This window comes from Urocitellus parryii, unplaced genomic scaffold (genome assembly GCF_045843805.1).
Source record: "Urocitellus parryii isolate mUroPar1 unplaced genomic scaffold, mUroPar1.hap1 Scaffold_205, whole genome shotgun sequence".
Taxonomy (NCBI): domain Eukaryota; kingdom Metazoa; phylum Chordata; class Mammalia; order Rodentia; family Sciuridae; genus Urocitellus; species Urocitellus parryii.
Window position 1 is genome coordinate 130,023 of NW_027552342.1, and position 16,437 is coordinate 146,459.

A 16,437-nucleotide genomic window follows, 5' to 3' on the forward strand; every position below is an offset into this window, starting at 1 on the left:
GTGCATTCCTCTTGGTTTCAGCATGTCTTGGGGGCAAAAGAGGAACAGGGGTAGAGAGAATGAGCAAGTGTTCAAGGAGGATGCAGGCAGCTTGGAATTCCAGTATAAGATTCCTTGTACCTTTGACCATGTGTCTTTAACTAATATGGAAATTTAAGTGACATTTAAAGTTTTTTGGAGGACTGGAAACTATCCCAAATGTTAATTTGAATTTATTTCTGGCCTTTGAAACTTATATTACTATGTGTTCCTATTTATAAGAAAATTTGGATAGGTTTTTCATATTGTTTTAAATATTATTTAAATATTGTTTTAAATATTAAAAATAGGTTTTAAATATTATACAAATGTTTATAAATTTTAATGATAATGTTTTTCTTTCATAGACTTTTAAATTAGATGTCATTGTCATTTTTTTTTTCTTTTAAACCAGCCAATGTTAGTTGTTTCTGGAACAACTACAGTAACACCAAATAATGAGACTATCAGTTCAGGTGAAGATTATAAGTAAGTATGATTGTTAGAATTATTGCCTCATTATAACTCACATGCTTTTCACTTGATAAGGCATGTTAATTTAATGTACTCTAAACTTGTGTTTTATTTCCCTTTCATTTTTAAAGATTTACTTATTGACAACCTGATATAATATATCTCAATTGAATTAATAGCATGGCTTGTCATTAAGAATTCTTATGAGTTAAAGTCTCAGGAATGGTGATTTATTCAGTAAGCATATATTGAGGACGCACTGTGTTCAGGGCACTATGGGAAATCCCTAGAAAAATGTCTAGAAAATGTCCTTTAAAGTATTCAGTAAAGAGATTGTCCTATTGATAATTAACTAATGCTACTATAATAGGAGAAAGAAGCTATTTTGGAATCTATATATGATGTTATGGTTTAACTTTATCAGTTTTAAAGAAACTGATAATACCAAACAAAGAAGCTCACATTTCTTAGGGAGTTTAAGAACAGTTAAAATTTGGGCTGGGGTTGTGGCTCAGTGGTAGAGTACTTGCCTCAAATTTGTGAGGCACAGGGTTCAATCCTCAGCACCACATAAAAATAAATAAAGGTATTGTGTCTATCTACAACTAAAAAATATATTTAAAAAAGAAGAAGAAGAACAGAGGCTGGGGATATAGCTCAGTTGGTAGAGTGCTTGCCTTGCATGCACAAGGCCCTGGGTTCGATCCCTAGCACCAAAAAAAGAAAAAGAACAGTTAAAATTTGCACTCATTGGGGCTGGGGATGTGGCTCAAGCAGTAACGCGCTTGCCTGGCATGCACGGGGTGCTTGGTTCGATCCTCAGCACCATATAAAAAATAAAATAAAGATTTTGTGTCCACCAAAAACTAAAAAATAAATATTAAAAAATTCTCTCTCCCCTCTTCCCCCCCCTCTCTCTCTTAAAAAAATTGCACTCATTTTCATGAATTCTCTAAGTAGAGGAATTAAGATCCAGTCTTTGTCCATTTGGGCTGCCAGAACAATATACCATAAACTGAGGGGCTTACAAACAACAGAAATTTACTTCTCACAATTTGGCTTTTCCCAGTTCTTTAGGCTAAGAAGTTCAGGATCAAAGAGCTGACATGTCTGTTGTCTCATGAGGGTCTGGTTCATAGATGGTACCTTCTCACTTTTTTCTCACATGGTACATGGACAAGTGTTTTAGTCAGCATTTTTGCTGCTGTGACCAAAAGATCTAACAAGAACACTTTTAAAGGAGGAAAAGTTTATTTGGGGGTCATGGTTTCAGAGGTCTCAGTCCATTGACATCAGCTTCATTGTTCTGTACCAGAGGCAGCACATCATGGTGGAAGGAGGTGGTAGAGGAAAGCAGTAAGGCTCTCAGACCCCAATCATTTTACCTCAAAACTTTCTTGCATTGTCTCACATGTGAGATTTTGTGGGACACATCATGTCTAAACCATAAAAATAAGGCAGCTTTCTAAAGATACTTTTGTAAAGGTACAAATCCCATTCATCATGTCTTTGCCCTCATGACCTATGAGTTTTTGGGGAACGCAGACATACAGATCATAATATAACAGTCTCCATTGAAATGAACGAATATGTATGAGCCACTACTCTAAGGCATTTACATATATAAATTAATTTAATCCATTCCTCCACTCTAAGATATAAGTACTGATATTGTGTCCATAGTATAAATAAAGAAACTCAGGCAGTTGTAGTTGAATGACTTGCTCCAGGCACAAGGCTTATATAAATAGCAGAGCCAGGATTTAAACCATACTGTCTGGTTTAGGTCTCACACTCAATCTACTGTATCTTTTGAAAGTACTAAAATCTCATATTCTTTTTTAAAAAAATATTTGTTTATTTATTTTTAATTATAGGTGGATACAGTGTCTTTATTTTTTACTCTATGTGGTGCTAAGGATCGAACCCAGTGCCTCACGCATGCTAGTTGAGCACTCTACCTCTGAGCCACAACCCCAGCCCTCATATTCTTTTTTTAAAGAAATCTTTTTATTAGTACTTTTTACCAGTCTCAATATCACTTAAATTAATAGCAATTATAAGATCTTCATTTGTCTCTCAACCCTTTAACAAGTTACAATTAATACAACATTGATTTTTTTTTTTAAACTGGAGCTGTGGGAAAATGTGCTTGGTTTAGGGCTAAATTAAAAGTGCTTACTTAGAATGTCAGATATAATGTTTCTTGACTATAATTATGAAGGGTATCTTTTCCACACTAAGCTCTCTGGTAGTACTTTCCTTCCACATAAAATCAAGTCATATGTCCGTTACCATCATGTTGTTTTTTTCCATTAAAAGTTCACCTAGCCTATCCAAAAGTTTATTATTAACAAAATTATTTTTTTAATTAGAAGACGCAATTCAGATTCTGCAGGCCCATTTGCTGTGCCTAACCATTTTCAGCAAAATGTAGAAGAATTTGAAGCTCTCTATGACCAGCACAGTAATGAATATGTTGTCTGCAATAAGAAAATATGGGATATTAACCCAAAACAAAAATGCTCAACTCTGTATGAGTAAGTAGATTAATATTGCTACAACTAATATTCCTTATACTAAGACTGCCAATTAAAAATCAAAAGTCATTTTTTTTTTTACAGTACTCATTTATTGGTTCACAATCTCTGGGGAAGAATATTCTGAGAACATTTGCCACATATTACATGTAGTTAATTGAGGATTTTTAATTATTAAATTTAGGGTCAAACTAATCTTTGGTTTTGACAGTTTGAACTGCTAATATAGATACTTCTAAAATTGTTCTGGTATGTCTCGATAGAAACGATAAACAAAGCTTTCAGCTATAATATTTTTATCATGAATTCCTAGGTATTCATTTGACAGAATAATATGATTATTTGGTCTCATTGTTCTTATGTTGAAGGATGCAGTGGCTTGGCATCTCAAAATGCAGCATCTCAATTGGCATCTCAATTATGTAGCTTGGTGAAGTATTACTCTTTTTATTGGGGAAAAGAATCCTAGGATACTATTAGTACTTCAGCTTGGATTATAATTGTTCAGCTGTGTTAATAGTACAAATACAGAATCCTGTCTTCTATTAGAGACTGGACTTCCTGAAAATGATGCAAAAGAGAAACATACTTTCCTTTTTTTAAAAAAATATTTTTTAGTTGTTGATAGACTTTAATTTTATTTATTTATATGCGGTGCTGAGAATCAAATCCAGCACCTCACATACCTCAGGCAAGTGTGGTATTGCTGAGCCACAACCTCAGCCCCAACATACTTTCCTTTATAAGTGACTGGGTGTGAGTTACTTTAGGATTGAAAATATGAATGCAAAATTTAACAATTGAAGTTTGAGTAGGGTGGATAAAATCTAGGGAACCGCTTACCTTTCTGAGATTGGCATTAATAAGCAGTACACAAGGCTTTGTTTAAGAAATTGAGGGTTAGGATCTCTATTAAGAAATTAATTTTAAAACTAACTATTTTCCTGAAAATTCTGTCACTCATTCATACTATGGTCATTTCTTCTTTTTTCTTCAACCCATTATTGCCATTCAGTCTAGTTAAAATTGGGTTTCGTTTTTGTGATTTTTCCTTAGAATTGAAATACTGAGCAAATCATATTTCCATAGGACTCCTAGATGACAAAATATTTACTTATAAAATTACACTGGTATTCTTAAAATATCTTGGAATTTGCTTCAAGCATCCAAAACTGAAGCTAAAATATGTAGTTTTTAGTAGCTTCTTTCTTAAAGAATTTATTGCCACTGAAGTGGGAAGAAATTAAACAGATTTATGAGAAAAAAAGTAGACTGATTTGTTTTTTTTTATTTTTGAGATAAAATTTATATCTTATCATAGTAGAAAACATAGAAGTTATAGGAAGGTATATCTTAAAACCTAATTCTTGAAATTTCTAAAGTAAACTGGGTGTGGTGGTGCACAGCTAACATTCTGGAGGTTCAGGAGGCAAGTTCAAGGCCAGCCTCAGCAACTTAGTGTAGCCCTGAGAAACTTAGGGAGATCCTGTCTCAAAATAAAAAGTAAAAAGGGTTGGGATGTGGCTCAATGGTTAATCGTCCTGAGTTCAATCCCTGGTACCAAATTTTAAAAAGTAAACATATGATGGCTTATTTTATTGGCTAAGTATAAAAGGAAATTAAAATTAAACTTTTATATTTGAAAAGAATGTTGAGTAGAAAAATATTGGACAAGGAGTCAAGAATATGGGGTTAACTACTATAAATTAAGCTTTTCTTGACTTTAGTGTAACATCTTTTTTTAATATTTATTTTTTTTTATTTGTAGTTGGAAACAATACCTTTATTTCACTTATTTATTCTTATGTGGTGCAGAGGATTGAACCCAGGGTCTCTCATGTGCAAGGCGATAGCTCTACCGCTGAGCCACAACCCCAGCCCCATTGTGTAACATCTTAAAATAGGAATTTAGCCTAATTTCTTTTTAAAGGCCCTTTGTAACATTTTAGGATTTATGTAGTTGAAACAGGTACTTTGCCTTTATTGTTTCCTAATAGCACCTCAGTAGTGTTAGCTGAGATTTATTAGCCACATAAGGTTAAGTACTGTTGCAGATTTGAGGAAAGTATAGGGCAGAGGTCTCATGTAGCCCTGCAGCATAGAGGAGAGTCAAGGTGATCGTTGGTAGTTTTACAGTGTATTACACATGAAGGTGATGTTTTGAAATAAGAATCGTGAACATGATTTTCAAAGGGTACTCTCAATAGCAGAATGGGAATGTCCTTGGAAATGTCTTTCCCATCCTCGTCGTTTCCTCTGTGCTGATGGTGACATGCCCTGGCATTCTGCATGTCCTTCTTTGACCACTTGAGATAATAGTGATGATCATCAAATTATGAAAATGTTGTATATACACAGAGTAACATTTATATATATATATATATATATATATATATATATATATATATATACACACACACACACAACAACTATTAATATCCCTGATGTAATTGACTTTATTATTATTTTTTACTCTTATATGTGTGTCTACTACTTCATCTCTGGTTAGGTATAGGAATACTATCCCTTTTAGAGTCTGAGGTATTTGAGGGGGGCCAGATATTGAAAGAGAAGAGAAATCTCTTAAACTGAAGAAACTGAAATGATGTTGAGCCTCATCATCTCAGTGTATTTAGCATCTTTCATTATAACTTCTTTCATCTTTACTAAACAGCCACACCAGTACTAATGTGCACTGTTGAGAGATTTGATTCTAACCCTTGTAAAACACTAGATTATGAAAAAAAATCATATTTGTGCTATTTTGGACCCTGTATATACTAAGACTAGAAAAGTCTAAATATAGAGTAAAAATTCATTTTGTATTTTTCAAATAATAGTAACTATAAAAATGTTCTTCATAGTATGGTTATAGTACCATTTCTATTTGAGCTTAAAAATCCTTGTCGAATTAAATTTTGTTCTGCTTGCATATATGAAAAATTCATTGCTGCTTAGCATTAGAAAAAACATGGACTGTTTTTTTTTCTTTGAAGATTTTTTTTCTAGCCAGACAGAGTGGCACACATCTATAACCCCAGCAACTCATAGGCTGAGGCAGGAGGATTGTAAGTTTTGAGGTCAGACTCAGCAACTTAGTAAGGCCCTAAGTTACTTAGCTTGTCATTTGCTTTTTTTTACCTAATTACATATGGTGGGTATTTTTCAACAGTAGAATGGTATATAGACTCTTTTTTAAAAAAATTAAAACATTCATTGGACTATCAGGTGGGTGAGTGATAAAAGGGTGGTAGCTGAAGGGTATTGGTTCACTCTTCTTTGGCATAATAAAATGTTCTAAAACTGACTGTAATAATGGTTGCACATATCTGTGAACATACTAAAAAAAATCACTGACCTGTATGATATGTGAATTATTTCAGTAAAGTTGTTTTAAAAAAGAGAGAGATCTGGGTGCGGTGGTGCATGCCAATAATCCCAGCACCTCAGGAGGCTGAGACAGAAGGATCAAAAGTTAAAGGCCAGTCTCAACAATGTAGCAAGATCCTGTCTCAAAATAAAAAGGACTGGGACTCTAACTCAGTGGTAAAGTGTTACTGATTTCAATTCCCAGTACTACCAATTTTTTTAATTTAAAAACAGAAGAGAGGGGGCTGGGTAGAACATGGGCTTAGCATGCATGGTTTTGATCCCCAATGCTATGAGAGAGAGAGAGAGAGAGAGAGAGAGAGAGAGAGGTGTGTCTGTCTATAATGGGCTGCCTGATAATTCATTACACAGTGAAAACACTTCTTAAAATATGTTTTCATACTGTCCTTGTTCCTGCTACTCTCCTGCAATTTGCTTCCTAGGCAGAAAAATTTTTCTGAGCCCAGAGGAGGGAATAAAGGGGCCCCTGGTTCCCAGGTCTGGGCTTTTCCCAAGGGCCCACACTGTTGTGATAAGGACATGCCAAGACCCATCAGGTCTGGACGGAGGGCTTACAAGTCAGGTCTTTCTCCTTCCTCTATCTGGTTGGTCAACACAGGGTTTCCAGTGATCCAGGTGCGCTTGAGGGGAGTCGTGGGCTTCAATTGTGCAGCCAGAGGGCTGTGGGCGATGGCAGCAAAGAAACGGGAAATGTAGAAAGTGCCAGCTCCTTCTGAACCCAACTCCCTAGGTCCCAGCAGCTCCCAGAGCACCGTGGCTGGGAAGTAGCTCACAAAGCTGGTCTTACATTGCACATGCAACTCATAGCATTCACCTGCAGGAAGAAGGCTGAGTGAATGGGATGGGGGAGGGAAGGAAGAGACCCTCCCACCAACATGCTGACCCCGACACTCCGCAGCCGGACCCATCCTGAGAGGAGACCACTGGACAGCCACAGCGTGTGCTCCAAAGCTGCAGCCCTGCAAGGACAAGCCCTGCCTACCAGAGTTCTTTCCTTTGGAAAGCTACTCACCAGGGCCCAGCAGGCAGGGCAGCTTCTGGTCACCATAGTAGAAGGCAAACTGGGGTGTCCAGCAGAGAGGAAAGAGGTGACTGAGGGTAGCAGGTTTGTTTCCTCTGTTCAGGAGCCTCAGGGTCAGCACCTCCTTGTGGTTCAAATCCAGGCAGATAAGGAGCTGCTCATCTTGTGCTTCTTGTGGCCCCTGGACTTCCATGTCCACCCCATGCTTCCCGTGAAGATACTCAGCCCTGGGGAGAGTGGGAGTCAAGGGTGGGGGCCAGGGTAGGAGGGGCCTGGGCTGGGGGATGCCCTGGGGAGAGTGCCAGCCATGTTCCCACCCACAGCCAAGCCCCCCACCTGCTTCCCCCATTCCTTAAGGAAGAGGCCTCCCCACAACTTGAGCAAACTACTCTTTTCTTGGTTAGACAGCCCCTTCCCCCATGCCCTGAGCACCCCTCACAAGCAAGTGTGTGTGCACCAACAAACACACACACACACGGACACACACACACACACACACACACCTGTCATAAAAGTTCTTGGCTTGCAGTGACTTGTGGTGCTTGCTGATATCTCCTCTTTTCTGGGAGCCGCGAGTCAGTCCAGTGGTCTAGTTTGAAGAACCTGACCCGAGTCTTGGTGACGTATGCCAGATTTGCCTTGAGAAGCACTGAGACTGAACCCAGAGATTCCAGTGTGTGACCGCAGTGCAGCGTCTGAGGCTCCCAGGGCAGCCTAGGGGAGGGGACACATCTCCCAAAGATGAATGGGCACTACCCAGGCAAAAGAGGGAGAGCACAGTGAGTCAAGGTGAGGGGGTTTTACCTTGCTACCTGGGCCGTTACTGCACCTCTGGGAGCCTCGCTTCCCTCTGTTATGAAATGGGAATGGCAGGGCTTGCCTCTTTTAAAGGCTGCTGTGATCCTCACCCAAGATAGTAGCATTGCGGCAAGCCACTTAGCCCAGCACCTGGCACATAGAAGACCTCAGTAATAGTGAGTGATGATTAGTATCACATAAAGAAGTTTCAAATATATCACACCTTGTGTTGTTCTCAAGTAGTTTTCCATAGGAGGCCACACAATCTAACCTAGTGTGAGGAAATGTCCAGAAACCAAGTCATTCTCCAGCTGGGCTAACCTTGTACCTTCTTCCAGGCCAACAGTATAGGAAAGCCAGGAATAAAGAATAACAGGCTTTAGCAACAGGAAATGCAATGTCAGTGAGAATCAAAGCTACAAGGATGGGGAAGATGAAGCAGGGGAAAATGTTATGTTGTAGAAATTGATTATGCAAAGTAGAGGAAAAAACTAGGAGCGCAGCCAAAGATTTTACCCTTTTTTCCCCTCCCCCAACTACCCGATGAAGCCCCAGAGGAGTACAGATGGTGAACAAAAAATTGCCATTGCTTACCATCTCAAAAACCTATTTTTCCACATGCTGATATATGTCCTATATGTCAGAGAGAAAGATGAATATGGATTTTTTAGTTGTTTCAGCAAAATCTTGTATCTATTATCTCTAGTCTCAGATCCGAGATCTATGTACTAGTGCAAATAAGAATGGTTTCCATCAATGAACTACATACAAAGCAGGAGTGACAACTAAGGCCTTGTGAAATTTATCACACAAATCAACAGGTAAACCAAGTTTAGATTCCAGATGAAATAAATGGGCAATAAATAAAATCACATGTGTTACAAAAAAAAGTACAAGGTCTGGATGATTGTGTCAAATTTCATTCACTTAAGAAAACAATGAGATGTTGAGTGATGGTTCAGTTGAAGAGCAATTGCCCAGCATGTGTGAAGCACTGTGTTTGTTTCTCAACATCATATATAAATAAATAAAAATAAAGTTCTATCAACAACTAAAAAAACAAAATATTTTTTAAAAAGAAAACGAGGGCAGCAGGATGGAGGCTTCAAGTGCTACAGTCTGGCTGGGCACAAAATCATGAGCCACTCACACCTTGTAGATTCAAACAGCAACTCTTTATTCTCGAAACTCTCACTGGCACTCTACAGACACATTCTGGGGAAATCCACATTCTGGCCAAATTCCACCTCCACTCTCTGAATCCCTTGAGAACTCAACGGGAACTCAGGCAGCAGGATACGCCCTATTCCCAGCAGGAATAACCTTAAACCTGGAACCGCCCTAAACCCGGATCTGCCCTGGTCCTTGAGCAAGGTCACCTTACATGCAATGTCACTGCAAATGACCAAGGCAAGCCCATTTCCACAATGGAGAGTCCTTCTAAGCAACATGGGGTATGCTGACAAGGAAATTGCCATGCGTCATACCTACTTGGCTAATGGCTCTCAGCATTCAAGGAGACTGACCAGCTGCTGCTAGAGTTCAGCCCATAGAGAAGGGCATTGACACTTATCACTGTATATATGGTTAAAGTAATTTGTGAATAAATATGTATATATTTTTATTTATGGAAATTATATCACAGTTACATTAAAAATTATTTAACTTTTCTGTTCTCTGCTCTTATAAAAAACAGCTTAAGATTTAAACTCATTAGTAATTCCCTGAGTCAGCAATGTTCCCATATTCCTCCCCTCAAAAAAAGTGACTCAATAAGTATAATTTTAAAGTTTCTACTATTCACATTAAAAATGAAAACAAGGGCTGGAGATGTGGCTCAGCGGTAGCGCGCTCGCCTGGCATGCGTGCGGCCCGGGTTCGATCCTCAGCACCACATACCAACAAAGATGTTGTGTCCACCGAGAACTAAAAAATAAATATTAAAAATTCTCTCCTCTCTCCTCTCTCACTCTCTCTAAAAAAAAAAAATGAAAACAAAAGTCATTCACAGTGGAGTGCCCCTGATTTCATTCCCTTGTTTCCTTCCCTCAAATGGGCCTGGAGGTATTGCTAAGCTTGTACAGTGTTTGCCTTGTAAGCATAAGGCCCAGGATTCAATCTCCAGGATCATGAGGTAGGGGGGAAGGGGAGGGAGGACAAAGGAGTTTAATGAAACATTTGGAATGTGTCTATGGGTCATTTAAATAAAATGGTCTTACATATGAAAAAAAATTGTGGATCCATTACAGTTAGTCTCTAGTGTCTGACAAAATAAATCCTCCTATGGAGCAGTTCATTTCTGAGTTTCCTCTGGGAAATCAAGTGGGAAATATACCAGCAGCTGAAATTTTGGAAATTCTGTTTTCTCCATTCATGGTATCTTCAATCATGGCCCCAACCCATGTGTATAGCTTTGTTCTGGCAACCTGGCATTTCCCCAGACTGTATGCTAATGATTGCTGTGATTTTCAGGAGAGAATCCCAAATCCAGGTGTGATTTTTGTTTCTTTGCATAAGGCTTTGCTGGTATATAGGTGATTGAGTTGTTTTTTCTTCCTGAAATTTCTGAGAAGCAGAACATCAAATTCAGAATGCTGGAACTGATCTTTAGCTTTATATTCGTATCTCAGAATATATCCTATATTTTCATTTTCTTGTTCACATTCCTAATGCTAACTTTATTACTCCACAGTATAATAAACAGTTTCTCCTATTATATTTCAGACAGACACAGTATTGTGTAACTATTTTCTCCAACACTAGATGGCACTGTTTATGGGATTTTTCTCTGTTGTACTTTATATGAGAGGGAAAAAAAAGAGAAGATCACTTGGCTCATTTGTAAAACAATGCTCATTTCTGCCCCCTCTTTGTCTTCCATAGATACAGATACCTTATTGGAAAGTCTTTGAGTGGGGATTCCCCATTGTAGACTTGACAGAATGATGTGTCTTCGTGTCACTTTTATACTTTCTCTTGGCTCAGAGGTTTCTGAGCTATCCACAGCTCTCATGTCTATATACTTTGGAGTGTCTAGCTAATTTGAGTCTCAGTGTCCTCTGTTGCCAAGAGAAAATGGTCTGAAATATGGTGTAAGGGTTAACAGGGGAGTAGTTAGATGCCCTGCAGTTACAAGTAATCTCCTGGTACAACCTTCATTTGAAGAAACTTTATTTCTTCTTTTTTTTTTTTTTACTACTGACAATTCTGGTACATAAAATTTGGCATGCAGTTGTTTCTTTATCTTCCTGATTCTAATACCTTGAAATTACACCCAGAATCAATTTAACCATGTTATATTTAGTTGTGTTTTAAATGGTTCAGAGTTTACACTATTTTCAAAAATGACATTTTTAAACTTACATTCTCACCCACAGTGTACAAGGGCTTTCTTTTTCCCATATTCGTAGTTTCTTGAGTCTTGGTTATTATTAAATTATTGACAAAAGCTGTTCTCTCTCTTTTGGGGGGAAGGCTATTGAGAAATAAACTCAGGGACACTCAAACACTGAGCCACATCCCAACATCTATTTTGTATTTTCTTTAGAGACATGGTCTCACTTAGTTGCTTAGTTCCTCACTGTTGCTGAGGCTGGCTTGGAACTCTCAATTCTCCTGCCTCAGCCTTCTAAACTGCTGGAATTATAGGTATGCACCACCATGCCTGGTGATAAAAGTTATTTTAACAATGGTGCTTTGTATACAATTGTCCACTGTTTGACTTGTGTATCAAATCCCTGATGAAAGATTGTAGAGTTCAGTCTGTCATGTAGCCAAAGAAAGTGTGTGTTACAAACCTTTTGGGGGATTAATGGGCAAGTATTATTTATAACACCTTCTCTGCACGATTGCTTGGGATTTTAGCAGCCCATTGAGAAACTTGTACAGCAATGAGAAATGACTGGATTGTGATCTAGGGGAGATTTGCACATGTTCAGTAAGCTTACTCCCAGCGCTTGAGGATTTAAAATGGCTTTATATTTGGGGTCCTTCAGCCTAAGCCTCTCACTATTCTTTTGCCACGTAGGTTGGGAATCTTTGTTTTATGTGAGACAATTAGTTTCTTTCATTGAACAGAAGCTATTAAGAGAGAATACATTCAGTGATGAAAATTTTTCCTTCTGGAAATAATTGGCAGTCTTGTGATTTTTACAGGGGAAAACCCAAGATTGGAGCTCTTCGTTTGCTGAACACTCATTAAGGTAGAAGCCAAGTTCTTTTAGATTTAACTTCTCTCTCCTGATCCCAGGAGTTAAAGTCCATGGAGGTCCTTGCCTGAACATAGACAACTATCACTTTTTCTCTGATCTTAGCACTTATGAACGTGTAGATCCTTTCACAGCACAATGTAAATTAAAATAGAAAGCACAGAAAACTGTTTAGTTAGGGTGTCATATAAATGGTCCCAATCTTGCTTTTCTCAGGGTGACACTGGCTGTTGATGTTTTTGTTTCAATTATGTAGCATACTGTCTAAGGCTGGACTAAGGCCTAAGTCTACCCTAGCTTTTTTATATCATTAAGTGGCAGATATGTTCCCAGTTGTGCACAGATATAAATCTCTCAACAAATAAACACACACACACACACAAAAAAAAAAAAAAGAAAGTGGATTAAGAACAAAGATTTGCTTTACGAAATCTATCCCCCCCAAAACCGAATAGCCAAGAAGTAAAGAAAGCACTGAGACCAGTGGTGGTGGTGGCAGCTGCTAAGGCAGATTTGTTGGGCTGGTGGATTTATTACAGGAGTACTCCTGGTTGGATGGAAAGGCTCAAGCTTATGCTTTTCCCTCTTTCCGCTTTCCTCTCTCTACCTCCTCCCACCCATCTCCCATAAGTACTGATGGACAAAAGGTGACTAAGGAGAGGTGGGGAAAATATCTTTGGCTGGTGATATCAGAAAGCTATTTGAATTCTCAGCGAGGAGGGAGGCGAGAGACGTTGAGAGACGGTAAAGCTCAGTATTGGCTGTGCGCGCTGGCGAGCTGCGCTCCATCTCCCCGGGGTACACGCTAGAGAGTTGCCCTTCCCCAAGCTCGCGCCCGCAAGATGTCCCCCTGCGTGCTAGTGAGCGCCCGCACCCGCTGCCAGCACTCATTCTGTGCGCCGAAAAGCTGGCCTGAGGCTCCTTGTGCACCGCGCGTTTGGGGAACCTTCTAGGAGCTCTGTCTCCAGAGGGCGGGTGTGTGTGAGAGCATGTGAGGAGAGCAGCTGGGTGGGAGAAGAGGGAGGGCCCTAAGGGCGGGCGGGAGAGAGAGAGAGGGGCGGGCAAAGAGAGCAAGAGGGGCGAGCGGGAGAGAGAGGGAGAGGGGCGGGAGAGAGAGGGAGAGGGGCGGGAGAGGGAGAGGGGCGGGCGGGAGAGGGAGAGGGGCGGGCGGGAGAGGGAGAGGGGCGGGAGGGAGAGGGAGAGGGGCGGGAGGGAGAGGGAGAGGGGCGGGAGGGAGAGGGAGAGGGGCGGGAGAGAGAGGGAGAGGGGCGGGAGAGAGAGGGAGAGGGGCGGGAGAGAGAGGGAGAGGGGCGGGAGGGAGAGGGGCGAGCGGGAGAGAGAGGGAGAGGGGCGGGAGAGAGAGGGAGAGGGGCGGGAGAGAGAGGGAGAGGGGCGGGAGGGAGAGGGGCAGGCGGGAGAGAGAAAGGGGGTGGGCAAAGAGAGAGAGAGAGGGGTGAGCTGGAGAGAGGGAGAGGGGCAGGCAAAGAGAGAGAGGGGCGGGCAAAGAGAGAGGGGCGAGGGGGAGAGAGAGGGAGAGGGGCGGGCCGGTGAGAGAGGGAGCATGCTGGAGGAGTGTGCCATGGAGATCCAGCCAGGGCCATGCCTGCAGGTCACCACTACTCAAACCCAGGCAAGTGCCAAAAGGGGTAGTTTCTGCGTCTGGGAATGTTTTGTGTGCTTGGTTCCTATGCTCGGGCTGGCAGCGACCAACTGTAAGAGAAACTGTGAGGCGGGGGTCCGTGGGGTGAGGAGCGTATGGTGAATGGGAAGGCGACTCTGAAGGGTGGGAAGTAAACGCTGGACTTGACCATCCTTCTCTGTCTTTCAGCACGTCATTTCAGCATCAGGATTCAGAATTGATCCAGGCCGCGCAGAAGGGGCTATATCTCAGCTTCCATTGCTGTGGGTCTTGGCCTGGAAATAGTAGTTTTTCTCAGCAAGGACACAATTAACATCTAATTTGTTCAGGTTCGGTACAGGTTATGTAGGGACTGCAGTGCAGAGACCTAGGTTGGTAATCTTGCATTGATTTCTGCATGGGAATGGGATCATGGTTGTGACATCTAAACTTTTGTTTTGTTTTGTGGTCTTAATGTATCTTTTTCTTTTTCAAGTTTTCCCTAGTAACAAGCTTGGGGAACAAGTGGGAAGAAACCTGGGAAAACCAAGTGAAGGACCTGATTCTCCATGTAAGAGGGAAGGAAAAGATAAATTTCCACTGCCCCGCCCCATATTTTATTATTTATTTATTTAGCCTCCTAAACTGTAGGCTCTTGAAGTATTTGCTGAACTAGCTTCAAATATGGGCTGCAAAAATATCATTGGACTCCTTACTATGTCTCTGCTTGTAGACTCAATTGGTGGTTTGCAAAACAAGTGCTCAAATAGTTCAGTGATGTGTGGGAGGAGGCCATAAAGGGTAATTCATTTCAAGTGTGGAGTCTTCTTAAGGGTGAGTTGCTTGAGCCACAGGTAAAGTTGAATAAAGCAATTTACTATCATTTTGTCTCCTTGCTCTTCTGCATTTTTATTCTTTTATTCCTCTCTCCTGGGGCGATTGTGTAGCCAAGAAAAAGATATTTTATTAAAATGTTAGAGTGAAAACAGCTGAGTGAAAACAACATAGTGGTTTGAAATATTAAAATTGGCCCTTTGCTTCTTAATACATGTTAATAGAATGACCCTCTTCAAGGCTTTCTTTTCTAGGATAAGTGTTTAAAGAAAAACCCTGCAAAGGAAACGTTAATAATTTCCTGGCTGGCTTTAAGAGTATTTGCAGGAACAAATCACCAGTGAGAGAAACTTGGGTGGCATTTTTGTTTTGTGTCATTTTTGGTTCATTAAAACAATTTTAATTCATTGAAACAAATGTGCAAAGAATATATGGTTTATATGTTCAGGGCAAACTCTATAAAACAAACACATTTTTCTTAAAAAATAAAGAACATTCAGCAATACAAAGAAGGTACACATTTTATTTATTTCAACTTCCAGAGATTGAAATCATGGTATCTACAAAACATTTTGGTCAGTTCTGTTATTTTATCCAGAGAAAAATACAGATTAATGATAGATATGTAATAAAAATTAAGAAAAAATGCTTTGCACAGTTTGTACTTTAAAAAAATGAAAGAAAAGTAAGGTTTAAATATGCTTCTATTTTACATGTAGTGGTTTCTCACATTATCCTTTAACATAGTGATTTTGATGTTTCTAAGAAATTCTTAAATGTCAAAACTCAGTGATGTAAGAATAACATCCAAAGAGAATTTTAAAAGGCTTAATTCTAAATGGAAAAGAACACTCATTCTCAGGATCATTTCTATTCAAGTAGAGTGCAGGGCTGGATCAGAAAAGAAAGCTACCCTTAATAAAGTGTTTCAGCCTTCACACTGTTTCCTGTAACCTTCATAAATCACAGGTTCCTGAGCTGGCCTGATGATGAGCCTGCTGAGGTATATTTATAGAAGATGATTTGTAGATGATAAATATGCCAAGAAAGACATCATCTCCAGTAACCCCAGGCTCCACTGAGTTCCTCAGGGGTTCATAATTAAGACTCATAAAAGAACCCTGGGTGTGGAGAATCTGTTCTCTGAACCCTGACAATAGTACAGTCCAAAGGCAAACCAAGGAGTAATCACTTTGTTTCATGTTTGCACAATGTTCCACATAAAAGCTTTGCCTACATATTGACTCAACAACCAAAGAGAATAGCAGTTTGCATACCCTAGACTCTGTGTCTTTTCCTTCCTATTGACATAGGTCCCTTTTTATGCTTTAAAGTATTTTAAAATCACCATTTCAAATTATAAGCTGCTTAACCTCTTAAGTCCCAGTGCATGTCTATGACATCTGTGTGTGTACAAACACATTTTCACACACATATATAATGCACATATATGCTTCTATTGGAATACATACATATATAAATATACATGCATGTTTTCCAGTTGGAACACGTTTTTGAGGATGTTTCACGACATTG

At 39.8% G+C, this 16,437-nt stretch overlaps 1 protein-coding gene across 1 annotated transcript in view; it reads left to right on the top strand.

Moving 5' to 3' along the window:
• LOC144251769 (E3 ubiquitin-protein ligase TTC3-like) overlaps nt 1–14,913 on the top strand; it is a 37,917-nt gene extending 23,004 nt beyond the window's left edge. The window contains 3 exon segments of the mRNA XM_077794514.1: nt 434–507; nt 12,397–12,443; nt 14,278–14,913. Of these exon segments, the coding sequence (XP_077650640.1) occupies nt 434–477 (44 nt within the window). The 3' untranslated portion in view covers nt 478–507; nt 12,397–12,443; nt 14,278–14,913.
• Nucleotides 14,914–16,437: the final 1,524 nt, after the last annotated feature.